General features: G+C 45.4%; 2 protein-coding genes across 2 annotated transcripts in view; one reads left to right on the top strand and one right to left on the bottom strand.

Annotated features, from left to right (window-relative positions):
• CACNA2D3 (calcium voltage-gated channel auxiliary subunit alpha2delta 3) overlaps positions 1 to 27,999 on the bottom strand; it is an 857,341-nt gene that overhangs the window by 107,856 nt on the left and 721,486 nt on the right. The gene's annotated exons all lie outside the window — the stretch shown is intronic.
• On the top strand, positions 18 to 27,684 carry LRTM1 (leucine rich repeats and transmembrane domains 1). The gene is made up of 6 exons (XM_047097444.1): positions 18 to 129; positions 365 to 626; positions 1,423 to 1,465; positions 19,256 to 19,330; positions 20,983 to 21,616; positions 27,251 to 27,684. The coding sequence occupies exons 1-6, from the start codon at positions 18 to 20 to the stop codon at positions 27,682 to 27,684; spliced, it is 1,560 nt and encodes a 519-aa protein (XP_046953400.1).

The following is a 27,999-nucleotide window of genomic DNA, read 5'->3' as shown; positions in this document are numbered from 1 at the left end:
GAAGTTCCAGGGCGCTGATGGGTGATCCTCAACCGGACATCACCACTTCCTCCTTAGGAGGCCTGTCCTGCATCCAGGAAGAGACGCTAGAACTGCATTTCCCAGAACGTCCCCCACGCTCGGTTCCAGGTGAGAGTTTGCCAAGAGAGGGCCAGAGCTAGATGCGGGAGGCAGCAACGAGACGGAGGCCACGATGACCTGGAGGCAGCCACAGACAAGATGTGCAGTGGGCAGCTCACAACATGAGCTCTTGGGAAACATCCGCATCAGTGCTTCGTGACCCGCATCTCCTCACCCTTCAGTGACTGTGAAAGCTTCTGGTTCCCTGTATTCAAGCCCTTAATACTTGCAAAACCTCGACTAGCTTGTGTTTGTTCGCAGGACCACGTCCTGGCTGATAAGAGTCAGACGTCCTATTTTCAGGGGGATAGCCAGCAGAGAGACTCCTTGTGCACACTGCTAAATGTCTGCCACCTCTACGTTGTCAGCAGGCTCCAGGTGCCCTGGGGGGCCAGCCGGCACTCAGGATGCCTTGGATCCATGCTGCTCTCCCACAGACACAACGGCATCCTGCAGGTCTTTGAGGAAATGCCCCATCGACTCCTGCAAAGCTCTATCCTGCACTGGTATCCCCAGCCTGACTCTGGGACTCCTTCCTTCCTCCCTGTCCAGCCAGTCCTAGCTAGAGTCTCCGGTGTCCATTGTTTTTCTGTTTCTTAGCACTGCTTGGAAGATTACTCCACCCATTTTCTGTTCCTTAGTCCAGTGGAAAAGTTGAGAGGCAACACAGAGTAATGGTGGGCTCAGGATTAGAATCCGGCACCTAACTTCTCTAGGCTCAGTCATAAAAGCTGTGATGTAAAGTTCGATCTAGCATGGCATCCGGCACACAGTGAGAGCTCAGTAATTGCTAGCTTCTACTATTTCCCTAAAAAGAAGACCATTTTCCTTATGGGGTTCCAGAAAGGGTTAATCATGACCCTTCTCCCAGCCAGAGTTGGCAATTTACTGTCCTCTCCCGAGCAACAGGCTATCAGACCCACAAAGTCCCCTCGGAACCGTCTCACTACCTCACTTCTCTTTCACCAACTGCTTCCAGAACAAAACAGTGAAATCCTCGAACTGATGCCGCTTAGAGCCAGTAGCAGCAGAGAGCCGCCGATTCTCTGCCTAAGGCTCTCCAGGTAATGTTAAATGCCCCATGGTCACAGGCAGATGGATTTCTCACAACGCTTGGCTATTTTTATCAACAGAGTATTACAATTACAGCTAAAGATCACTCACACCAGAGCTCCGTGCCTTAACAGTAATCTCAACTGGGGACTAACTGGTCCCAGGGACTTTTTTTTTCTTTTTTTTTATAAACTGCGCTTGCTTCCAAAGTTGCATTTCTTACCTTTTATCTCTTTGTTTCACATTTAGGAAAGAATTGGACCTTTTTCATTCGGTGGAGCAGAGGCAAAAAGTAACATGCTTTTCCAGTATTGGGAAGAACCCTTACTCCCCCTAGGTTTGGAGCGGGTTCCCATGAAAGTTTGTGGCCCCTGTCCTTGGTGTTCTGGAAAAGGCATCGGGGCAGGTGAACCTGCTTTGCCTCTTTGTTAGATCAGACTTTAAATTTTTCATATGCACTGGAAAGCTTATTTGTAAAAGGCTTCATCTTTCCCGCTGTTAATGGTAGCTCACATCGCCTCTACCTTACACCTTCTCCCCCTTCTGTACCTCTTTTCCTTCAATAAATACTAACTGAGCATCCCCTGTGCTGGGGGAATAGAGTGAAGGGTATGACTTGTTCAGCCCTTGTGTTCTCAGGGTTTACAGTAACTTCCAAAGCTATACGATTATCACACAACCAGTGACCATCGTGGGTGGTTTGAAAGACACGTGTGGAATGATACAGGAGGATAAAAGGGGGTGCCCCACCAAGTCCTGGGGGTCATGGGAGAGAGGACTTTCAGTCTGCAGCCTGGAGTGGGTGGGTGGTAGGCAATAACAGGCAAAGGGAAGTGAAAGGGAGGAACATTTGAGGCTGAGATCCCGAGGTGGAAGTCTGAAGAAGTGAGAGACTCTCAGTACACGCTCATCAATGTGTATCGCTTTTTACTCGTGTAGAGGCTCCCACTTCTATTCATGGCAAATTAGAATCAAGGGAATGTGATAATGAGGCAGGGTACAAATTCTCCTGTTATTTGGAAAGAGCCGATGAAAGGGAGTGGGGCGGGACCTCTGGGAAGAGGAAGAGCTGGAACATGGGGTCTGGCCGCTCCTTCATTCCAATAAGGAGGACCACCTCCCAAGGACACCCCAGCTTGCTGCACTGCCCACTGACTGCTAAGGGGCAACTTCTCTCCATGCTGCAAACCTCCCCTGGTCCTCATCTGCTTCCTCACATCCTCACAATACACTAGGGCACCTAAAATCTTGAGAAAAGGGAAGAGAGGCTCTAGACAGATGTCTGATGGAGAAGTGACAAGGAAGCTTTTCACAACTATACTTGAGGAGGGGGAGTGGCTAAGCTGGACATGCTTGGGATCCACTGGACTGGGCTACAAGTTAATGGCACCAAAGTTTGGAAATGATAGATAAATTGCCCCAGGTCACGGTGCTAATAAATGGAAGAGCATGGAGTGGCCTCTGTTCTCTATCACTATATACCCATGTCATTGTCCATGTTCTGTAGATGTTCACAGGCTCCTGGGAGAAAGAGACATATACTCCTGAACTGGGTGCAGAAGAGAGGGGCCCAGAGAAAGGATGGCATCTGAGCATGGGTAACTGGCCCCACTTGGTCACTTTCAAGGCCAAGACTGTGGAGTAACACCTAGAGAGCCAGATGCACTAGCAGTTTTAATCCATGCACTGCCATGGATAGGCTGGAGGGCACAATGCTAGTAGTTACCAACATACATATTCTATTTCACACGTCACTAGTATGGTCTTATATGGTCCTGAAAACTGCTAGTGTCCAGATGACGTAGGGGTGAGGAGCTGAACTGGAAAAATGAAAACCTGCACTGAATCCCACTGATTCACCCAACAGTAAAACCCATTTGTGGGGAAATTTTCCAATAGGATTTTAGCTTTAGATATTAAGAGCCTCACTTTTAAATAAGAACTAAGGCACACCTATGTGTGAAGGGCCTTCGCCATGAAAAAGAAAGACAAAAAGCCGTCAGAAAAATTAAATGACTTAGAGTTAGCAGCACAGATAGCAAGAAAAAAACAATAACTTTAACTACAACCAATATATTCAGAGAGATCAAAGACCAAAGACCACAGTGCATCCTTGGAAAAAGACCATGCTGCTCTAACAAAGAACTGTTGGAAATTTGAAAAAAAAAAAAGCATCAAAATAAACACATAAATTTAAGAGTAGAAACAAGTTAGAAGGAGAAAATCTCTCAGGAAATAAAACAAAAAGACTTGGAAAAATAACATGGGAAGATTTCCTAGAACTGAAGGGTATGCATTTCTAATACAAAAGCACTTGTAAAATGTCCTGCACAATAAATGAGGAGGAGGAGAAACTGAATCAAGGAGTCTCAGGACACTAGAGACAAAACGTACGTTCTAAAAGCTTCTGGGATGAAGGCTGGGCAAGCCTGATCATAGCAAAAGGTCTGGAATTAGAATGGCATCGGAGTTTTTAACAGGTTAACACTGGAAGGCAGAAGAAAAGACAGCAATGTCTTGGCCATTCTGAGGGAAAACGATCCCACCCTGGAATTCTATATCCAGCCAGACGATTGTTACGTGTAGGAGCAGAATTAAGGCATTTTCAGAGCTACGAGGACTGAAAACATTTTACCTCCCTTTCTTAGAAAATGAGCTGAGAATGTTTGTGAGCAAAAGGAGGCGTTCAGTCAAGGGAAAGGAAGGCATGGGTCTAGGAGAAAGAAAGAGGACTACAATAGAGGAACGTGGAGAGGAGAAATCACAGGAGCCCAGCAGCTGGATTGGAACAGGACCCTCCGGATTGGACAGGATGGTGGAGGGTGCCAGGAGCAAATTCTCCCCAAATACTGGTGGATAGTTAGCAAATAGTAGTAACAGGCACCTAAGATGGTTGATGAAATACAAAGAGGAAAAAAAAAATACATGGGTAAAAGGAAAACAAAGCAAACAAAAGGACATGGGGATTTTTCGATCCAGGGAAAAAATACTGTAAAAAAGGAAACACACAGTAGCACACTATTTATCACAGTAGGGGATACACACAGGTAGTCCTTATGATATAATCACTATCTAATTGATAAAAAGCTATGAGATAGGTATGCAGCTGTGGACTATGGACAAGGCAAGAGGAGATGATGTAAAAAGTCCAAAGTACCACGTATGAAAGGAAGTAAATAAGTAATGTCTGAAATTCAATAAAACCCAGCAATCTCAACTTGCTGATGAGAAATAGAGATGCTAAGAGAGGCAGAAGCTTTTGCTTCTAGGTAGCGGGACTAGGGGCTGGGAGTAGGGGGTGGTGGAGGGTCGGGGCCTCTTTTTATTCTTTGCAAACTTTTATAATACTATTTAATTTTTAAAATTTGTGTTCATAGATTACTTGGATATAAAACCAAGTTGATTAGAAAGTGAAGTGTTAAGGGGAGTAAATAATCCAGCAGATTTAAGCTCCTGGCGCCAGACTGAGGCCTGAACCTCTGTCTCTTGAGTGTATTCCTCTCTGTGCCCAAATAAGGCGTGTGTAGCCGGAAGGCATAGCTGCTCTGGGAGCTGGATGGAAGAACACAGGGAGAAGTCAAGTCCTGCTCCCTCTTTGGGCCAGGGTCCAATCTCTGAGCTTTGCCTGACCCCATGTAGCATATCTCTGGAAAGTGAGTCACAGACACTCTGTGACCTTAGGACCCACGGACCACATATCCAGGGACAATGCTGGCAGGAGATGTGTAGATGCACCTGGGCAGGAGCACGTTCGCCTATCATTGTCCCGTCACACAGGTCTTTCTACAGATGCTCTGGGATGCCATGACTAAGGTGTGAGTAATTGCCAGACTCTTGCTAAGAACTATGCGGTGACCCCCATCTGATGTTCGTACACGACTGACGACATATTCTTGCGAGAAGGAAACTGAGCCCATGAAGAGCACCTCTGCTCTTTTTTGGGTGGAATGGTTTCCAAATGAATCAAGAAGTTTGCTGACAGACAGCTGTCCTTGCTGTCCCACCAGGCTGAAGTGTATACCATGGTGAGCAGTTTCCATTTTTACCACCGCCCAGGCAGGTGCAAGCTGAGCTGTGGAACTGTGGGGTGGGGAGACTGGGGCGTGGCCCTGAAGCTCCTGCCCAGGGTCCCAGGAACGCTCGACCCAGCCTCGCCTTTGTGCCCTTCCCTCAAGAGGTCAAAGGCATCCATGGGAAACCTCATAGTTAGAATTCTACCAAGATCCCATTAGCAGGAAGAAATTATGACCTTAATAAAACTTAATCTTGTAACGTCCCACAAACCGTTAAATATTATGGGTTACCTTCTCTTGTCACAAAAGACAATGAGAACAATATGGGGTGTTGTGTGGGGAGCAATGATACATATTGAAAAATCCAAATGTCATCGAGACTTTATTTACTGCTCACCCACATAATCCCAGCATTATAAAACCGATGAACAATGAATGGAGGGGGGAAAAAAACAGACAGACAGAACCCAAGTCTTAAAGCTCCATCTCTGTGCCAATAAGTAGTTTGAAAATAGTGTCCGTCAGGATCCATATGTTTTCTGCATGTGTAAGAATACTCTTACACAGGGGGCTTACTTCATAACTGAGATTCTTTTTCATTTAATTCAGTCATATTAGATTATGGGGCTGATTATGATCATATCCACAAATCAGTATTTTAACAGAGTTTCCATGGAAACACTATATGCCCCTGTTTTTTAACTTTTTGGACAAGGCTTTGCCTGTTTAACAACTTGAACAAGTTTGACGAGGGCAACATGTTTTGTTTAAGTTTCATTAACTGGGGCCAATATTTCCTAATTACATTACCAGGAGAAACATTCACAGCATTACTTGTACCATGGAAAACCTCTTCTGGTCCAGCGTTCGATTTGCTTTAATCACTGGAGAACAGGAAACATACGAGGATTGCCTTGTCTTATCAAGTTTTAAATGTGTTAACTGGTTTTAAATCTATGAAATAATCTCCCTTATTAAGTGACAAAGTTAGTCTTGTTAAGAGGATCGCCATTTATGGCGATATCCATTTATTTCCCCAAATGCAAACATACAGGTACCTTTGGCTCCCTGCTAGAGAGGTGAACTCATTGTGTATGAACGCATACCCTTTTCTGCATATGGATTTCAGAAACATTCTACACTCCCCGAATCCTCCCCCACCCCGCCCCCCACACCCACAATGGTGAGAAAAATAAGAGTATCACGCACAGAAGAAATGCAAAAATAATGTCCAGGAAGCAAGAACTTTTCATAATACAACTTATTTTCCTTTCCTTCTTTCTTTTTTTCTTGTCTTTTTAGACATTGACACCCATATGACCAGAGACATTTACTTCAACAATCCACAATTTGGAAATGGCCTGTATGAAAGTTTTTGGAAATCCTGTACTATATAAAGACATGGGGGAAGGGAGCTTTGTGGACCGAAGTCAGAGTTCACCCTGACAGCATATAAAACATATGGCCCGAAGCTCCATGAAATGTCTGAGTCTGAAATGCTGGTGAAGCTTAATAAAATATCAGCAAGGAATAGCTTAATTTTACAGCATTAGGCACCGAGGCAGTAATTTGAGTGGGGCAAGCTCTATTTCAATACATCAAAGTATACTATACTATAGGGAAGCTGAATATATTTTTAAAAGACATACATTCCCTACTCAGAATTACTTGACTCAAAAACTTTGCTTTCTAAAGGAGGATAAGCAGAAAACAGTTACGGTCTCCCAAGAGCTACCTGTCTTACTTTTTAAACTATGGATATATCTCCAAAGCTAGCTGATCTGTTTCCAGGCTGATGCCTTTCATTCAGGGCATGCGGTTTCAGACAGACCAGAAACCAGCATGGTGAGTGTGTGTTTCCTTCCCGATCACAGGGGTCCAGCCGCCCAGTGGGTTGGGTCCCTCCCATCTGTCTTCTGCCCTCTTTCTGAGCTGTTTATCTGAGTCCCAGCATCCTCTCCTCTGCACTGTGACCTACAAGTCCTCAGTATGAAGGGGGCTGCTATTCCACCTTCCACTTTGTTCCATGCTCTGTCTTCAGTCTAGCTGTTCTAAAGCAAGCATGGCCAAGGGGCTTTGTTTGCATGGCTGTCCAAACACTCGCCTGGGTGGAGGGGCAAGGGGGGTCCATGAACTGCCATGCTTCTCCTGCTACCGGTCTACAGATCAAAGGAAACTCTCCCCTTCCTGCCCAGGATGAACAGAGGGTGGGCCTGTGGGGGCGGCTTCTGAACAGGGGAGCAGCCATGACGAATATGCCCGAGATCTGACTGATAGCAGTGTTCTGGGGATGGACCAGATTAGTGCTAACTCCATGCACAAAGTAGCCTGCTTTCCTCACCTCTGCCCCAGAATGCTTTCCCCAACCCATGGTCACAGCAGAGAGGCGGCAGGCTCGCCCTTTCTTTCAGTGGCCTGGAGAAGCATGGGGCAGTGGGGAACTTCAAGGGAGGCCATCTTCCCTGGCGGGGTGGATGCATTCTTTCTACCCAGTCTGTTTTGCATGGGCTGTCTCTTTTAGGGCTTTTCCTTGGCTTGTCCCCTGGTGAAGGGAGGGGTCTGGGAAAAATAAGTCCAGATCAAAGGGCACAGGAGTTGAAAGGCTTTGAAAGTGGGCATGTTGGGGGTTCAAGTCCCAGCTCTACAACACATAAACTCATCTCTGGCAAGTGACTCACCCCTCCTAAGACTCGAGTTTTTCCACAGTCAGATGTAGAAGATCACAGTTCCACTCCTGGATTGGTGGAGGAACCCATGATTGTCTCCAGGTAAGCACCCTGAGTTGGAGACTCTTTCTTTTTAGGGACTTTCTATGTCTGTCAGAGCAAGCAACTTCTAGACAGAGAAAGAACTAAACAAAGAATAAGCTGCTAAGTAACAGCGCCCGTCACCACCCATGTGACAGAAGCGGAAGGACAAAATGGGGAGGCAGAATCAGCTTCCTGCTAATCCCAGACTGACGTCCACATTTGTTACTCTTTCTGATGGACTTCCTCTGGACCAGGTATCGTCTTCTTGAGCCTGTGGGCATGCTCTGCTAGAGCGTTTCATGAGACACCCTGTATGAGGCCACTGCTGGCCTGCCGCTCCTACAACCCACCCCCCCACCCCCCCGCCCTGCAGTCACAGGGAGCTTTACCCGGGGGTTACTCGTGTCCAAATGCAGGAACACAAAAGGCCTGTGCCACCCCGCCACCCTGGCCCCCGACTTTTCTGAAATCCCATTTCTAGTGCACACCATCGTTTTCCTGTGCAAATGCACAGGCCACAACTTAACTCCTTCCCGATACTTCCTAAAATTCTGTTTCTGTTTTTGCAAGGCCATTAAAAAAATAATAAAATCACTTATTTTTATCACTGTAGAAAAATTACCATGTTCACAAGGACACGGAGAAAGCAGCAAGTTTACACAGGATGTAGAAGTCTGGGGGTAGTGGGCTGGGTCCGTAGCTTCCTAGGACACGCTTTAAGTGTTCTCCTCAGCAAAGTGGCCCTTGGCATTGTGTGCCAGACTTATCAGCCAAGTTTGCAGAGGGCAAGGCTCTACTTCAGGAACGGCAGCTAGGATTATGTTAGCATGATGCCACCCACTGCCTGCTGCTGTCTGCCTTTGACCCTGGGCTGAAAAGGATTCTGAGGCGATGCTGGGCCCCATGGGGCTGCTGGTGGGGCCACTGGGGCCTACAAAGCAGGTAACTGTGGCACTTATTTGCCACCCCTGGTCTGTTGGGTATTACATCCACAGTGACATACACACGAAGCTCAGGAGAGAAAGTTCTGTTGCACCAAATGTAGCCTGTGAGTGTCAGCAGGGCTGGCTCGTCATTGATCACCCTGGGCTCAGGCACCTGGGTGGGAGATGGCAGTTCCATTCTGCCACCTCTCTGGCACATGTGGAACAGACTTGCCACGATCCCAAACTGTAAGTAACGGCTCAGGATTTGATGAACTTGTACCGAGATTTCGTAATGCTTACAAAACCCAGGCCCTCTCAGACTCCTCCAAGAAGCATTCTGAGGACGGCGGGATGCGTCTGTCGAGTTTCGAGTTTCGGTAAACTGGTACAGCTGTCAAAGGACCCCTGCGTGGGAGGGGACAGCGCCTCCCCAAGTCATCACAGTGTGTAGTGCAGGGCCCTAATCTCGCCCCCGACCCCGGGCAGCAGCGTTCCCACAGAGGCACGTGTGTCTGAGGCACAGCTTTTCAGTCTTATTAAAAACCCAGTGGAAGGTGAGGCGAGGAGCTCAACACCAGCTCTTCACCCCTCCTCCAGCGTTTGTTCGCCGGAGGCCCTCCCCTCCCCCTCTCTGCTGTGGCCACACTGGCTTCCAGGATCTCCTCAGGCTCTGGGCCTTCTCTCTGGTCTGTCGGCCTAAGGCCGTGTCTTTACCCGGAAGGCCCTGGTCCCTTCCCTTCTCCACCCTTCAGATTGCAGCCGGGTTTTAACATACAAAGGGTGGTGCCCCCCGATCCCCAAGCAGATCCCCTGACTCTGTTCTATGACAGCACCATGTATCTCCTCTTCCCGGCCCTTTGCAGGGCTGTGGTTTCTCGGATATTTGTGTGGCTGTGTCACGGATGTTTGTCTCCTCGCTGGACCAGAGGGGCATTGGGTTGCAGGTCCACTTATTTTCTTGTGTTATTTTCAGGCCTGGAAAATCCCTCAATGTGAAACTTAATAGGTAAGGAGCACTCAGCAGATACACTGGACACGGAATCGGTGGCAGACTTTCAGAGATGAGACGAGTCAGGGGTCAAGAATGAGAGTACCTCTAATACACCCTGCTTTTAACGCAAGAGTGCTTTCACCTTTTGGAGACATTTAAAGCACCAATAGGAATAGAAATTCCAGTCTCTGAGAAGTAAATGTGTACACTTCCCATTCTCAGGACTGCCTCAGTCGATTTAACCACCTTAGCTCTCGCTCACACTCAGCAGTGGCACACAGCTGCTTTTCCAAATGCCTTCCTGATAGACGCAACTCAAGGCCATGGCTAGAAACTTACAAACATCAGCTGTAGCTGAGGAGAGCGGTATGCGGAGTTTTATTTTCTCCTCCGCCCTCATTAGAATCACAAATGAAATGTTGACAACACATGAAGGAGCCTGCTTGTTGAACACAAATGTTTCCACTCCTATCAACCTCGAAACTCCGATAGTCCTGCTTCCTGATGAAAGCTAAGCGGCTCTGGGGAGCTGACCGCATGCTTTCTCTAATTATGCAGGGATGGGGTAAGGGGCCTCCTACAGGGCGGGGTGGAGGGGCGCTGGCTAGAGGAAAGATCAGTGGACAAACCCCTGAAAAAGCAACAGCACAAGCATATAGCAGGTGGCCCAAGTGGGCTTCTTGGATGAAGTGAAAGGAGAAGAACATCACTCCCGCACCAGAATGGGGAGTTGCCCTGCCCATTATAAATGTGGTTGGAAGCTGCACGGATGTCAACACAGGACCTTTATTTTGCAAACGAACGTCCGTCCTGAAGGTGTGGTCACGTGACATCAAGAACCAACTTCCTTTTGTCTGTGGGGCTATATTGAGGACAATGAGATACGTCCAGCACAAACTCATTTAGATTGAACTGATTCTAGTCAGATAACACATACATATGCGTGCTTCATAATCCAAGAAGATGGTGAACTCTGTCACACAAACAAAATGCTCCTTTGCCTTAACTTCCTCATTTTTGTTCCAAATAGATTAGTGTTAAGCGCTTGCAGCCTGAGTGTCTAGTTGGTACATGCCATACAGACAGAATAATAGAGAAGATAATAGCTAATGTTTATTGCTATGTGCAAAGCCTTTTTTTTCTCACATTCTTACATAAAAATATTATTTAACCTTCCCTGCGAACCTGCCAGTTGGGTTCCTTTGTACAGATGACGAAATTGAAGATCAGAGAGGTTATATGACTTCTTTAAGTTCTCAGAGCCAGTAAATGTTGGAGGCAGCCTTTGAACCTGGATGGTTTCATTCCATAGTCCATGCTTTTAATAGTGACACTGTTCTAAAATGAAATAATGGGGCAGGTGAAGTCTGGAATAAGGAAAAGGAGTTCTGAACAGTCCCAGATCTAGAACTAGCGGGTTACGATGTAAGTCCTGCCCGAGACAATTGTGTTTTCTAGAACATTTCCAAGCAACAGATATCCAACAGTTAACATAGAGCGAATCTTAGAAAAAGGCAAAACACAGATTCATTATTGTATCATAATGTACACACACTAAACTGTAACTTGAAAATATGAAAACACATTGCCATCTATTTCAGAACCTGGACTATCATGTTATCATAGAAGTACAAAAGCAAATATAAATTCACCAAGAAGAACTGCACAGAACACTCATTTTATGTGTATAACGTGAGTAAACAATCTAACATGAACATAAATTTGATTCCAATTTATATTCCTGGGGCAGAGACAAAAGCGGCCCATCAAAAGATCTAAGTAAAACAGTGTGTCAGTGCGAGGCTTTGGCCAAGCTTCCTAAGCTGCCATGTTTCTTGGTCTTTTTGTTTCTTTGTTAGCTTTCTATCAACCAGCATCTGTCTGTGTTTATTCCACCAGCCGCATGAGCTCACTAATTACCTTTAATCATACTTATCTCAGATGCATCTTTATCTTCGCATACGTCCCAAATGCAGGCAAACTGAGTGCTGGAAGGCTGAGGTTTGCAAGACACTGAAATGTGAAGTCTGATCTTCCTCTAACCTTGGCAATGCAGAGTTGATGGGCCAAAACCAAATCAAGCCAAACCAAACTAAACCAAAACACCATCTAGGTCTGCCTCTGCTACTAGCCAAAGGACTTCTGAGATGTGGTTCCTGGAGACGTAGACAGTGTTAGGGTCCAATAAAGTCATGTGCAGTCTTCTCAAGGGTAACAGATTCAAGGTGATGAGATGATTAGCGTTGACTCTGATATAATAAAGATTGCTCAATAGCACCCCACAAACAGGTAAGTTCTTTGAAGGCCAAGGGTCAACGTGCTATGTCGTTTCTAGTTCCCATGGCACTTTAGCTCAGACCTGGGTTCTGTGGACAAGTGGACACTGGAAAGCAGTCTCATACACTTGGCCGTTGTCTTCCTTAGTTTTAGAGAGGTTGAAGGTACACATTTCATGTCTACTACTCCACCAATTTTATCAAATATGTCAAGGCCAGGTAAAGAGAGTTTAAACTCTATGGATAGGCACATATGCTGAATGACCCTAGGTAGCCCTATGTAGGAATTTTTACTTTATCAAAAGGCAAGACAGAATGAAGCGGTATACATATCCTTCCCACCTTTACACTAGAGAAACCATGTAACAGCCTTGATTTTGTTCTTATTTTCTGAGTTAGGTAGGGCTTCCAGATAATTAAATTTGTAGCTTACTGTCAGAAAAAATGGACTGTATGAAAATTAACTCAAGGCACTAAATACATAAAAGTGTAAGTTCCCTGATTATTTTACTTAACACGGCCACTCACAATCTGCATATTTGCAATAAATATGTTGGACACCTTGAGCAAGTTACTTTTATGAGCCTTCATTGTTTTTTTTCTTTTATTTATTTACTTTGAGAGAGAGTGAAAGTGCTAGTCGGGGAAGGGCAGAGAGAGGGAGAGAGCGAATTCCACGCAGGCTCTGCAATGTTAGCGCAGAGCACGATGTAGGGTTCAAACCCACAAACCATGAGATCATGACCTGAACCAAAGCTGGACGCTTAACTGACTGAGCCACTCAGGTGCCCCTACTTTTCTGTGCCCTAGTTTTATCATTTGTTCCTTCAACATTCAACATTTAATGAATTCATTATATTTAATGAATGGTATTGTAGAAACTATGGGAAGAAATAAAAGAAACCATCTTAAGCTTACAGACTAGTGAGTTGTTGTCACCTTTAAGTGAGATATTGCAAATAAAGTGTAGAGGCAGAGATTGCTAATGCTCTAGGATGCCTCTTCTTCCAAGGCACACAGTGAGACTACATTTCCCAGTCTCCCTTGCTGTTAGATATGGTCATGTGATTTCATTCTGGCCAATGGAGGGCAAGCCTGGTGAGAAGTACCGTTTCTAGGCAGGGCCCATGTCTGATTCTTTTCTTTTTCCATGGTCAGCCAGCTGATGGAGAGGGTACTGACAACTAAAAGGAAAGCACAGTGACAAGACCAAGACAGAAGGAGGCTGCATAACTGCATAAAGCCTGGCCCCCCTGGTAACCTCAGCACTAGACTGTGATAAGAGCAATAAATGAGTCGTGTTAAGCCACTGAGATCTAGAAGTTTACTCATTATAGTAGCTACGTTACATTAAGGATTTGTATTTAATCAGTGCAAATCTTCAGCAACATCTGGCCCATTATAAGCACTAAATAAATAATATGATAGCCGTTTAAAAATATATTCCTAGTTCACTTGCTAAGTGTTTTATAAGACCAAAGAGAAAAAGAAAAAAAAGAAAGAAACAAGGAAGGAAGGAAATAATACTGAGGTCTTTTATATAGGTCTGTATAAATTTTATACATGGGTGCCATTTGGTCATCTACAACCCTAGGGAAATATTTCCAAATGCCAAATTTCTTCCACAACCAAATGAAATTTCTGTGTGAATTTACGGTGCCAAGGTCTTTCTCTGAGCTATACTGGGAAGCAGCTGTCACTGGCCCGGGGGCCTCCCCCGCGCCAGATCACTGCAGCACCTGCTTTGGATGGGGGCCCACTGATGGGGACGGGGAGTAATTTGCCACAACTTTTACCAAAGCAGACATTAAAACTGCGAGAAATAGTCCTTGTGTTATAAGGTCTGTTCACTTGTGGCAATCACTTAGCAGAGAAAGACACGTATCACTTTTGGGGCTAATTCTCATGGAGTGAGGCAAAGGGAGATCTAGGGACACCTCACTAGCACACAGAACTCAGCTGGTCACTGAGAACAGCCATCTCAAATATTCCAGGAAACAAGATGCCCCTGTACTTTCTGCTTAACAAAAGCCAGCTCTTCTCCTTTGTATTTTTAAAATCACAGATATAACACGTGTTTGTTGTAGCAAGTTGAATACGCAGAGGTATAAACAGAAAAAGTTAATTCTCCTCTCTTAATTATCCCCACCTTCTGGGCAATTCATACTATTAGTTTGGTGTCTGTCCTTCCCCACTTATTCTTTCTTCAGACAATCAATGCACATCTTTAGGGTTAATCTTTCCACCTCTGCACCTCTGACTTTTTTTTTCTTTTTTTTTTTGCAACATAAATAGCATTACATAATGTATATTCCTATTCAAATTGCTTTATTTAACCTAACAATTTATTACGAATACCCTCCTGGGTGAGTATATTTAGCTTTAACTTATTTCTAAAAATAGTTGTATATTACCTGGGAGAAAGAGCTGTTACCCATTTGCTGGATTTCAAAACATCACTGATTCCAAATGTTAATAATTGTTGTTGTTTTTTTTTGGAGGAAGGTGAAATGTTAAAAAGACCAATTTATATCATATGGTCTTTAAATCATTAAATTCCTAACTATATTAGGAAATGTTCTGACTTACAATGGGCTAAGCATATAAATATAAATATATGTATACCTTAGCTTTATATAAATGTGAATGTATAAATTTATATATAATGTATAATGTAAAAATTTATATTTACATTTATATATTTTTATTTATATAAAGCTAAGAAATTCTTGACATCTCAGTGCAGCAGTAATGAGAATATTATTCCGAGGGTGTGTCTGAAGCAAGTTCCTGCGTAGGAAACTGGGCTCTCGACTGGGTCTTGGTACCAGGAACCCTGCTGGTGGAGCCCTCCCCTCTGCAGAGCAGCCTGGCCTGACCTGACATCTGGCATCTCTGTTAGTCTTCTGCACGCACAGTTGTCTTGCCACCTCTCAGATCTGGCTCCCCAAGGGAGAGAAGGCGCTGCAGGCATTAGCATGCCAGTCACCCTCCCTCCCTTTGTTCTCTGGGCTGAGGTCAGACGGAATAAATCAATCAGACTCCACATCCGAGTCCTTCAATGTCCAAGAGGCTTCCCCTTGAAGTGTGCCCTGCCCATCTTTTAACCGCCTGTTAGAGTCAGCAGGAGCAAAAAAGAACCAAGGAGTCCCTTTGGGTGGTCAGCCTCTGCTCCTAAGAACCCATCAGCTGTGTGGGTTCTCTGTGTGTTCCCAGGGTATTGACATTTTAGGTGAGAGCAGCCAGTCCAGACTCTGTGGGGCTAGTAGGAGATGCCACTTTTGCTCATTTTGCTCTGCCAGACCCGTGCTGTGCACTTAACATGTATCACTCGATCCTTCTTGTGTCATATGAGGTAGCCACTATCTGCCTTCTACAGATGAGGAAGCTCAGGCTCAGAGAGAACCTGTGGTTTGCCCAAGGTCACCCAGCTCCAGAGTAGAAGCAGCATGAAACTGTGCGTCCTCGCTTAGCCACACACCCTGGCTTTACCTGCAGGTTTCAGGACTGTCTCCAGTTTCTCTGCAGGTGTCCTGGCCCCCTATGCTCAGCTGTGCTGGCAGTGGATTCATCTTTCCCAGGCCCCTGGAGTCCACGAGACTGGGACCCTAGTTGGACCCTGCAAGACACAGCTAAACAGCTCTGCTGTAACCCAAAGAGTCAGTCAAATTCTTTGTCTGTCCAGGACCCCTAACGTCGTTAAGTACAGACTCTTTCAAGTCCACTCAAGCATTCTGATGAGAATGACAAGGTTTCAGACATGAGAATGCCCTAAAGATCATCCTTTCCAGACCTCTCAGTTTGTAGATGAGGAGACAGGCTGGCGGGTATGTGCAGCTGAGTGGGTAACCTTGGTGGTGGAGGAGAGTGATGGCAGTGGCTAGGGGATGGGTTCCAGCAGGGCTTGCAAACTATGACCTGTGTGCCAATCCAGTGCTCCACCTGGTTTTGTAAATAAAGTTTTATTGGAGCACAGGCACATCTTTTTTTTTTTTTTTTTTTTTTATTACAGACTGTCCATGGCTGGCTCTGCACTACATCAGGGTTGAGCAGTTGTGACAGAGACTGTATGGAGACTGTATGGCCCTCAATGTCTAAAATGTTTACTATCTGGCCCTTTACACAAAAATGTTTGCTGACTCCAGGGAAAGACAGAGACACACAGGTTGATGCAAATTACTGGTAACTTTCTAGTTCTTAGAGTGAGAGTTAGGTTCATAGGTATGTGTTATATGATGATGCATCAATGACTGAATGCTACGCTGGTCACAGATCATCTAGGAATGATTATTACTAAATTCTGTGCACCTGAAAATACATAGGAAGGAGGGGAAGGAGGGAGGAAGGAAGGATTTAGCCCTTATTAAGATTTAAATGGCTCTCTGTTACCTACACCTGACTTTCCTCCATGGTATCACCGGTGTTCCAAGAACGTTGTAGAAAAGGACAAAAGATAGCAGGCTGGGTAAAGTGGACTTTTCAGGGAGGGGGCAGGATGGTTATATTGGGTTCTGTGAGACTGGAAGGGGCATGGCCAAAGAAGCAAGGGATCCCAAAGTGCAGGCTCTTAAGGATGGTCACAATCCGGTTTTTCAACTTCATTCACAAGGGTCCTCCTCCCTCGGTCCCACCAGAGTGGCATGAGGACCCAGGTATCCTGGTCTTTGGTCAGCGTCTTCCTCCTCCCTGTCGAGTCAAGGCTGTGCTTTGGACACTAGCAGCATAGAGGTCCTGCCAGGCATTCTCATGGGTAACCGTGAACATTTACTAAAGCATTCAGGGCCATGACACGCATTGCTTGCTTTAATTGAATCCTTGGAGCAATCTTGTGAAGCCAAAAATATCACTATCCCTGTGTTAAAGATGAGGCTATTAGGATCCCAGAGGGAGACTCACTCGCCCAGAGACATCGGGCTGGTGAATGGTGAAGCTGAATCCAAATCCAGACCCATCTAATTCCAAATCCCACACTCAACTGCTCTATTACACTGCCACATCAGTAAAAGCACGGTTTTCACCTTCCTTGCAGTCGCCTAGGGCATGGGAGCATTTTGGCCTCGCTGAGGAGAAGCCTCAGACACTGAAACCCCACCTCAGCAAATGACGGGGGGATTTGCACATTCAAAGAATGTTCCAGTCCCCAGTGGGAAAGCTCCCAGCAGCTTCAACTAGGGAACAGCCACAGTTCATGGACACCTGGTGCTCATGGGGCAGCTTTATTGTTTCAGACGTGAAAAATGAGGGAAGGGCCAGAACCTCAGCATCAGGGAAATGATGAAAGACTGAGAAGTATTTCCAAAGTCAGGCGAACCGAAAGGTCAGTTCGGGGGGAGAAAGCAAAGGAGCAGCTGAGAAGTATTTGTGGCACCAGTGAGAAGAGACTGTGATGTCCACTAAAGGAAGCCATGACTATGAATTTCAGAGCATCAAGACCCTGTCAACACAAGCTAATCCCTACGGACGTTGGCTGAATAAGACGAAACGAGTGCACTGTGGAGACCGTGTCAGCCTCCAGCAGGCCAATTTGTCCTCATATTACACACTCTGCTGGCTCTGTTGCTAGACCCCCAGATCGAGGAGCCACGGCGAGCGTCCCCCAACCCGACGGGGGTTGACACAGCATGGTTAATAAGTCAACAGAATTCAGAAGCCACCACCGGATTAAGAAGGCAGTTTTATTTCGGTGCCCTGGACTTCAAGCAGATTAAATAATCAAAAAGCCTGAGCCATCGAGGTCATGTTTGAATGCTACAGCTGTTCACTGAGGTTTGACAAACATTCTCTCTGGGGCTCGCCATCTGAATGGGAAAAGCAAGGGTGATCTTGGGGAGGCCGACACTTTAAGAAAGAAGAGGGGCCCAATCAAAAGATCCTCTTATGGAAAACAATCCCAGCCAGATGGAGACGGTGGAAGCATTGCTTCAATAAGCAGTCTCCTGGAAGCCACAACCCTTTGCTGCATTGAAGAAAAAGCACAAGCGGGATTCAGAAAAAGTGAATGACAAGCTGGGCTCTGGGTTTGCCATGCCCTCGGTTTGTTGATCTGCAGATTAATAGAGGTGGGCCACGGGTTCAGCAAGGAAGCTTGCGGAGATTCAGTCATGAAAGGTGAGCCATGATGAATCCCCTCCTGCCTTAGAAAAGTTCTCTGTTCGTGAGAGGAAAGGGGTCCCTTCTGCAAGGTATCTGTGGGAAGCCTACTTCCAGGTTGTATTTCTCTAAAGACCAAACAGATTGAGAAAATGTCTCTAGTGGGGAATGTATATTTGTGCCACGTTGGGTCCAAAGAAGGGTGTGGGGACAAATGTGCTCAGCTATCGTTGGATATGCAGTCGGCCTGCTGCAGGCCATTTCACAGAAAATACAGCGCTTCAAGTTGGAGTTCATATATCGTCCCCTTGGGCAGGTGGGGGAGTGGGACCTAAGGAAGAAGGAACAAGCTGGATACAAGCTCAGAAGGACAAGGCTTTCATTAATAGATTAGTGGACTCTGTGGAAATCCTGTTCTCTGGCTTCAGATTAGATTTTGTGCAACTAATTGATGCCTGAGCCCCATAGTTAAAGTGGAGGCATTGACTCTTCTCTCCCAGGAAGATGTGTTGGCTTTGAAAAGAGTCATTTAGATATTTGCAAAATTATAGAAAGGGAAACAAGGATTTTGCTCTTTTATATTTTGGAACAGGGAAGGGGACTCTGATGTTCTATATCCCTTGAGCTAAACTAAATGAAGCAGAATTTTCAGAAGATTCTCCACACATCTTCCCTGTTGCCCTAGGCACTGTTCATATCAGTAGAGAATTCAGAGGCCCAGTGCATTGGACAGCCACATTGTCTATTTCCCTACTCAAGGCCCAAAGCAAACAAACAAACGACCTCTTCTAAGAGCTCCCTCTATACGTAGACAACATCTTGAGTTTTAAATATTATTGTGTGGCCTTGTGAATTCCTCTGCCAATTTAACAAAATGTCCTTGCCATATTTTGAAATTAAAATCTCTGGAACAAAACAGGAAGAATTATAGCTACTCTGGCAGTATCTAAAAAAATGTCAACCCAGCATCCTCTCTGAACTTTGAGGAAGCTCCTGTTGATTCCAGAGACCCTCTTCGTAATTTCTGCATGGTCAGGTTGTCCCGTGCAAGGCCGCTCTCTGCAGCATCATCTGTAGTGAAGGCAAGCAGCAGCAACTCAAATGCCCACCAGTAAGGGAATGGCTAAATATTAAATCTGGCATGGTGTCACCGTGGAATTGCCTATAGCACTTAAAAGGAATGAACAGACCCTCTAGATATCTGCATGGATAGGTCAGCTTTGAGTGAACAGAGTAAATTGCAGAATGAGAAGTGCCAAGGACTATATTTATGTAGTCTTAAAACACACTATATAAAACATCATATAGCGTGTGTGTGTGGGGGTGGAGGTATAAAAGTTTTACAGGTGGTAAAACATAGCAGATAAGGATCCTGGCAGACTCTGGAAGCAGACTGGGTTCAAATCACAATTCTGCTACTCATTGTCTACGTGACCTTGGACAAATGATTTAGCTTCTCTGTGCCTCAGTTTCCTCACCTTTATAATGGGGATAATAATGAAACCAGATTTACAAGGTCATGAGGATTAAATGTATAAGATTATATATATAATGCACTTATAATGATGCCCGGCTCAAAACATGGGATACATGACTGTTTGCTATTGTTGTTGTTATGAAGTATTGTTTGTTAAAGGCCTAGAGGGATATATTGGTGACGGTAGGGGTGAGGAGGGTTCATGCTAGAAAACATCACTTGGGTGCTAATCAAAGGGATTTCAGTAATGCTTTGTTTCTTTAAGTTAAAAGAAAAAAGAGGTGAAAAATATGACAAACTATGAATGATTGACAGAACTTTGTTATAGGAATATGGGTGTTTGTTACATGCTTTTCTGCATTTTTAAAATCTCTTGAATAAAAAGTACAGATGATAATCATTCATGGAATTATACCTACAAACACGACATCAATATATAGGAATACTGTAAACCTACCCTATCCAATATGGTAACCACTGCCACCATGTGGCTATTTAAATTTAAATTAACTAATGGGGCGCCTGGGTGGCTCAGTTGGTTAAGCGTCCAACTTCAGCTCAGGTCATGATCTCACGGTTTCTAAGTTCCAGCCCTGCGCCGGGCTCTGTGCTCACAGCTTGGAGCCTGGAGCCTGCTTTGGATTCTCTCTCTCTCTCTCTCTCTCTCTCTCTCTCTCTCTCTGACCCTCCCCTGTTCATGCTCTGTCTCTTTTTCTCAAAAATGAATAAATGTAAAAAAAAATTTTTAATAAATTTAAATTAGTTAAAATCAAATACAAATAAAAATTCAGTTCCTTGGTTGCAGTAGTCGTGTTCCAAGAGCTCAGTAGCCACATGCAGCTAACAACTACCATACTAGACAGCAAATACAGAGCATTTCCATCACCACAGAAAGTTCCATTGGACGGCACCGATCTGGAGCATACCTTTTGGAAATATGAATATCTGACTGACCTGCTATTTTTCTAAACTTCTGTCCTCATATAATTCTGCTGCACCCTACAACAGGCATGTGCCCCCCAAGATTTTTTTCACCTTTCTATTTGACAGTCTTCCATCTCCCTATTACTGAGCCACCAAGAAAGTGTTTTTCCCGAGGCCTCTGACCATAGTTAGCACAGAGTGTGCAACAGCTGACCACGCTGGGGAGGAACCCAGCCCAGCCTGACTTTCCTAAGTATGGGGAGTGACAGAATGTCTCGTACAGGTAGATGTAGATGTTAGCTGGCTCCGAGTCACCGTACTTGTGATTTCAAAGGGGGGACAAACACTGACATCACTTACAGATTGGTTCTGATCTCAATTTCTTTTCGTTGCTTGCAGGTGAACTGCTTCTGCTTTCCAGTGTGATCTTCCTGCTCCGGGTGGTGTGTGGCTGCCCCACGAGGTGCCGCTGTCACTCACCCTCACAGTCTGTAGACTGCAGCCGGCAGGGTCTGGCTGAAATCCCTCCCGATTTGCCTCCTCAGACCCTAACGCTGCACTTGCAAGATAACCAGATACACCAGCTCCCTGCTTTTGCATTCAGGTCGGTGCCACACCTCAGGACCCTGAACTTGTACAACAATTCCCTTTCAGATCTGGCCCCTGGAGTCTTCCATGGACTTCAGCACTTGCAGGTCTTAAACCTAACCCAGAACTCCCTGCATTCTCTGGAAAGCAGACTTTTCCATTCCCTCCCACGGCTGCGGGAGCTTGATTTGTCATCAAACAACATAAGCCACCTTCCCATATCCCTGGGTAAGCCTTGGGAAAACCTGACGGTATTTGCAATTCAACAAAACCAGCTTCAGCAGCTTGATCGAGAGCTCCTAGAATCCATGCCCAACGTGAGGCTTTTACTTCTCAAGGACAACCTCTGGAAATGCAATTGCCACCTGCTCAGTCTTAAACTCTGGCTGGAGAAATTTATCTATAAAGGTCAGTAACGTCTATCTGGAACCTCTCATCTGTGTGTTACCGGCCTAGGATGAACCTCATCTGTTGTCTGCATTAGAAGGAACATCGAGGAGTGTGTGAGGGGCCAGTGTAAGCTTTTTCACACTGATGTCATTTCATGGTATGGCAAGAGAGGCAGTGAGTCATTAGAGACTGTTTAAATTCAGGATTTAAATGCATCTACAAACATGATTCACGGAGACAACTTTCCACTTTTTGATTAACAACATTACTTATCTGAGAGCTGCAGGCCCCTAAGAAGGAGGGAAATTCAGTCACCCCCTCAATAACTGCTCAGCTCCAAAGTGACACCAAACTCTAATTTTCAAGTGTGATCCAGCCTGGTATCTCTCCTTGGGAGTTTCCCCCTGTGTATGCATCTACCAATTTGATAGCTACAAATCTTCCCTAAGATTATCCCTTCTGCTTTAGCAAATACCACTGTTATTGAAATTGGATGCAATAGGGACCCCTCTCTAAAGTTGTTTACTATTTCTTCACCAGATGATAAAATCAAAGAAAAAGAATCTAGAATATTAAAGATGGGGGCTCTGGAAATCACCCAGAGGGTCACCAAACTACAGCCCAAGGGCAAAATCCAGCCCCACTCCTGTTTTTGTAAATATTTATTGGGAGACATCCAGGCTGATTTATCATGTCCTTAGCTGTTTTGCACTATAAAGGCAAAGCTGAATAGTTGTGACAGAGACTATTTGGCAAAGCTTAAAATATTAACTATTTGGTTCTTTATAGAAATAAAGTTTTCCAATCCCTTCTAACTCAATGCTAGCCTATAATCAATGGGAAATGGAGGCCCAGAGATGATCAGTGACTTCTCCAAAATGACGGAGTAGAAGCACAGATAAGAATAGCATGAATGACTGTTGGGTCTTGGCCGTACATTCTTTCCTCTATAGCACAATGCTTCTTTCCTCTTAATTTTCAAGCATCATTCATTCATCCATTCATTCATTCCTATACTTGAGTGCCACTTATGTGCCAGGCACTTTTCTAGGCAATGAGAAAATGTGAACAAGAAAATCTCTACTATCATGGAGGTTACAAGCTGATAACAGAAACAGATGTTAAATAAGATGGCCAATAAATATCTAAGTTCAGGCAGCACTTGGCACTGGGAAAACAATGAGGCAGGGTGAGGGGAGAGACAGTGATAGGATGGGGGTCCCACTGCAGACAGGAAGGACAGGAAAGACCTCTCCAAGGAGGTGACATGGGTGAGCAGAACCTGAACAAGGAGGAGAAATGAGCCATGAGATAATTGGGAAAAAGGATAGAAAGTGCAAAAGGTCTGACAGGGGAGTAAGCCTGGCTTGACTGAGAGACAAAAGAGGGACGAAAAGTGGCTAGAACAGAGGAAGGGGCTGAGAGAGCAGAGAGATGAGGCAACACAAGTACTCAGGGGCCAGGTCAGGTAGGAATGTGCAGAGCCGGCTGAGTCATTTGGATTTTATTTTAGATGAAATGGAAATCCCTTAAAGAATTCTAGTCAAGGGAACAATATCTAATTACATGTCAAAAGGTGACTCTGGTGACTCTAGGGAGAAGAGACAACAGGCTGCAGAAGCAGCAGCAAGGGGATTAGGGGAGAAACTGATTTCAGTCACCCAGGGAAAAGAAGATGGTAGCTCAGACCAGTGTTACGAGAAATGACCAACTTTGGGAGATACTTGGAATACTGAACAGATAGAAATTGCAAATGGACGGGGATGGGAAATGAAGAAAAGAGAGTTTATTATGGGAAATTCAATTTGTATTGTCCTGTAAGATTAACCACATAAATAGTGACGCCAGGGGCTGATAAGGGACAGACCTCCACTTCCCATTGATTATAGGCTAGCATTGAGTTAGAACAGGTTGCAGTGTAGGTCTTGATGCTGCCTTCTTTGGCAAGTGGGCTAGTATATGGGGGAGACCATAAATCGAGAGTTGAATTGGGGGCGAGTCAAGTTCAGGATGTCCATTATATATCCAATATATACCCATATATATTATGGGTGCTGTTGAGTTGGTGGCTGTATGTTTGAGCCTCTAACTCAGGAAGCTATCAGAGCTATAGACATGAATTAGGGGATCAGAAAAGTCTGGATGGTTGTAGCTGTCACATAGAGGGAAGGCGGATAGAACACAATGTGAGTTCAGACATACAATACTGAACTAAGAATCCCTCTCAACAATATAACAGCAAATAGCCTATCACTAGCCAAATAATCTTCAAGTTGACCTACAACAGGGGGCATGCAATGTGGCAAAAGTCGTTCTAATAAAAGTCTGCAATTAAAACTTTTCACACCTAGAGGCAAAGTGGCTTTAGCAATTGTGTTCTGACTAAATTCTAAGCATACACTAAACCATCACAGAAAGAAAGTTTTCATCAAAGAACATTTCTTGACAAAAGATAGTTGCCAGGTCCAGGATACTAGAAGCAGCATGGGCTAGAAGAAAGCTCCCCTACTCTGCCACAAACTCACAAACTTTGACCTCTGGGCACATTAATGTCCCTCCCAACCTCTTAGCATCACCAGGTGGAAGCTGACAGAGTTAAGCCAGAAAGTTCCTGGAGCACATTCTGATTCTCAGATTGCATCACGAACAATAGATACTGAATAAGGCAAAACAGATATTGGTCAAGACCTTATTTTTTAAAGGCTACATAAATAAATACAAACACTATTAGTCAGGACAGGCTGGTGGATATGACACCCGTGTCAGTGATGAGCACAATTAAAGTCTGTTGCTTATTCTCGTTAGAACCAAGGGGCGAGGTGGGGCTGGGTCCCATGCAGTCGTTCATGGACATAAGCCCCTTCCAGCTTCTGGTGGTGCCACTTTACCACGTGGCCTCTAAGGTCACCATCAAGTGGGAATAGATCACATGGAGGATTAAGCAGGTGGTTTTGTGGCCTGAAAGTGGCATTCATTATTTCCATGGGCCAGAACTAAGTCCCCAACCTGACTACAATGGGCGGGGAAATTTTGCCTTCCTGTGGGCTCAAGAGCCAAAAAATGTGCTTTCATGAATACCTACTAAACATCTCCTTCACAAAAGGAGGCACATAGATTTTGTAATCTGTATTCCTCTCTCTCCATTCAAGAGTATTCAAATCATCTTCTTGTCAATAGCTAACTGTAACATTTACAGTTAGGTATTGTGTTAAATACTTGACATACTTCACCCAACTGAACCTCAGAGTGATCTTGTGAGATGAATTTCACCATTACCCTCCCCTCCCACTTTCCAGATGAGCAAGCAGAGGCAAAGAATGACCAAGTACTTGCTTACGGTGGCACAGCTAAGTCACAGACTCAAAATCTGAATCCAGTTTCTTCCAAGACACTGGTTAAGAGCTACCGGTGGCCAGATAGGGGATAATGAGGGCTCGGCAAGCTGCAGCTTCTTGCATTATCAGCTGCTATGAATCTAGAAGGGAGGGGGCCTTTCCCTTGATGACACTCAAGCTGTCATCAGCAGATTTGCCTTTTGGGGTCATGGCTGAGGAGATGGTAGTGGAAGGCTGGGAGGTGAATCCCAAGGACACAGCTGCACAGGTGGCCAGGGAGCTCTTGGTGGCCATAGCCTCTGACTTCCAGGATGTCCCTGGCTCCAGCCTGTGTATTTCCTCAGCACTCTGGGTCCCAAGGCCATGAGTCCCACCCTAATACTGATCATAAGGAAGCTTTAAACTGGAGAAGATACTGTGTAAGCCTGGAGTGATGGGATGGACCACCCCAGTCTAAGAATGGGTCAGCTGGTAGAATTGTTGGTCCCATGGCTGGCAGCCTTTCTTTCCCTGGGGGGGGGGGTGTCTCAGTGTTCTTTGGCCAGTTTAAATGTCATTACTTCTTCTCAGACTTCATTTCAGTCTCTGTGGCCTTCTGTCTTATAACAAGTTGCTGGGCAGAGGCATGAAATGGTCCACGAGGCAGGGATCTATAGTCTCAGCATAGCCTAAGGGCACCTAGGGCTCATCAGGAGCAACCACCCTGTACCTCTGGCCTCCTGCATATGAGCTCAGGAAAGGAAGAAATACTTCTGATACCTTTTTGCTTTAGAGTTGGGGCTCTTGCCTCAGGGGATTACTGAAGAAGCCAGGAGGGACCTAAGAGACATTAGTCATAGGCCATTCAGTTTCAAGCAGTGGTGACCAAAAAGTATGGGTTGAATTTTGCCATAGCCACTAATCCCAGTGTGACCTGGGCCATGATAATGCCTGCACTACAAAATGGATCCATCTACTCACAGGGCCTTGTAGGACTCTGCTTATGAGACCCAGACAATGGATGGAAGCTGTGCAACAGGTTATAATTACATTGAAGTGACCATCTCCTGCATGTGATTTTTCTCGCATAATTCCATAATCCACCTGTGGTGTGTACAAAGAACCTAACTTGGCCAAGAGTGGTGCCAGGCTTCATAGCCATCCTGGGGGAGGAGTTCATGGCAGCTGGGGGAGCTAAGCTGGGGGAGCTGAGGTCATGCAAGCCAAGTTCCGACTGGTCAAAGGGCCTAACTGAAGGTCATTGTGTTTACTCCACTGACCTCAAGAGGCTCCAGAGGAGAGGGAGAAAAGGGAGGAGGAGGTGGAGAGAGGCTGTGAGTGCAGTGGGAAAACTGGGATCAAGAGGAAGGGCAGGGTTTGAGTGCTGATCCACCCACTTATGGCCTGGGTGACCTTGGACAAGAATTACCCATTAGAGCACAGTTGTGAGGACTTCTCTAGCACCACTTTGTAAACTATCAAATCAGATACAGATACGGTGTTTTAATGGCAAAAGATCTAACCAGAGAAATCAATTTGCCCGAGGTCAAACAGTAAATCAGTGGTCATATGTGGCCAGAATGAAATCTGTTAGCTCAGTACTCTTTCTAGAAAACAATTGCTGGGCACCCAAATCCACCCCCCACCCCTGAACAACACTAGTCTACATACCTGAGGAAATCAATCACCTTACAGAGAATGGAAACTGGCTCTAATAACGTGCTGGAAAGTTCGGTACTCAAATTACTGAATGTTCCAAGGCCCGAGGAGACACGTTAATTGTACTTAATCCCATGAATTAAACTAATATTACTGTCAAAGACACACAAACACTCAAAAGGCCATTGACCTTCCCTTTTGGCATCACTGAAGACAGGTGGTAGACACATGGGGTCTTTGTAATTAACACATAACATCACAGCAAAGGACATTTATTTCATTTACCTGTTGTTTCAGATTTCTGGTGGGAATTTGGTACAGTACCTGTCTCGTGGGGCGGGGTTCTTTGGGGGGGTGGTGGTGATGAGTGGCAGGCATGTTGTGCCTCAGGTTGGCCTCCAGTTCCCCTTCTTGTCAGCTTCTACAGGGCTTTTCCCTCAGCATTTATCAGGTAGCAGTGACTTGGATTCTAACGAATTCTTGGTCATACATAATTGCCCATTTAGTGTGTAACGTTTCTAGCATTTAGCCAACTTAGAAATCCTAAAATCATAAAGTCCTTTGACTCCAAAGATGGGGGAAAAGGTGCTTTATAAATCATATCTACCTAAGCTTTTGCAGGCTGAGGATTTTGGAATTCAGTCCTACTGTTGTCAGCCTTTGCTTTTGTTTTTTAAAGGGGGAATAACAGACAGTGTCACCTGTGCGTCACCCGACACCTGGAAGGGGAAGGACCTCCTGAAGATCCCTCATGAGCTGTACCAGCCCTGCCCTTTCCCTTCTCTGGGTGTGGGGACGTGGGGGGTGCAGCAGCTGGGTTCTGCCCACCGGCCGGGCCCCGGGTCTCCTGAGAGCCCCAGCACGGGGCAGCGAGACCGCTCGGAATGTGAGCTCAAACCCAAGCCGAGGCCGGTTAACCTGCGTCACGCGGTGGCCACTGTCGTCATCACGGGGGTTGTGTGTGGGATCGTGTGTCTCATGATGCTGGCGGCCGCCATCTACGGCTGTACCTATGCGGCTGTCACAGCGCAGTACAATGGGGGGCGCTTGGCTCAGACGGACGAGCCTGTGAAGATGGAAGGGAAAGGGCCGCATGACCTCGCACAAGCCTGAAAGCCTCCACCTCAAAGAGGAAGAATCACGTTAGGCCAGAAGAAAGTGTGGAGTCGGGCTGATGCGTTCACTGTGACTGTCTCATTTTGCTTTTTTCAAAAGGAAAACAAAAAACATCCCCAGGGAAAAATTATGTTGAGATTTAAAAAATACCATGTTGAAACAGAGACAATACTTGTGCTCTGCATCTGAGAAGTTACTGCAGTTACTCTGTGTGGGGGAAGGCCATACCCCACGAAAGGGAAGATCTACCTCTCAGGTACTCTTCCCTGACTGACGTGGCTTTAAAGAGCATTAGAAATTCAAACACACGCA

Source organism: Lynx rufus, unplaced genomic scaffold (assembly GCF_022079265.1).
Source record: "Lynx rufus isolate CCGP_SWC_20201006 ecotype Redwood Valley unplaced genomic scaffold, mLynRuf1.p SCAF_4, whole genome shotgun sequence".
Classification (NCBI taxonomy): domain Eukaryota; kingdom Metazoa; phylum Chordata; class Mammalia; order Carnivora; family Felidae; genus Lynx; species Lynx rufus.
The sequence above is the reverse complement of the archived record's forward strand: the minus strand, read 5'-3'. Positions and strand labels throughout refer to the sequence as shown.

What these genes read in the sequence shown, in the direction of transcription:
- LRTM1 (XM_047097444.1), top strand. Translation starts at nt 18, where the DNA reads ATGGGTGATCCTCAACCGGACATCACCACTTCCTCCTTAGGAGGCCTG. An exon ending in CGGTGGAGCAGAGGCAAAAA is followed by an intron (nt 1,466 to 19,255) that starts GTAACATGCTTT and finishes CTGCATGGTCAG; the next exon opens with GTTGTCCCGTGCAAGGCCGC. An exon ending in AGCAACTCAAATGCCCACCA is followed by an intron (nt 19,331 to 20,982) that starts GTAAGGGAATGG and finishes CATCACTTACAG; the next exon opens with ATTGGTTCTGATCTCAATTT.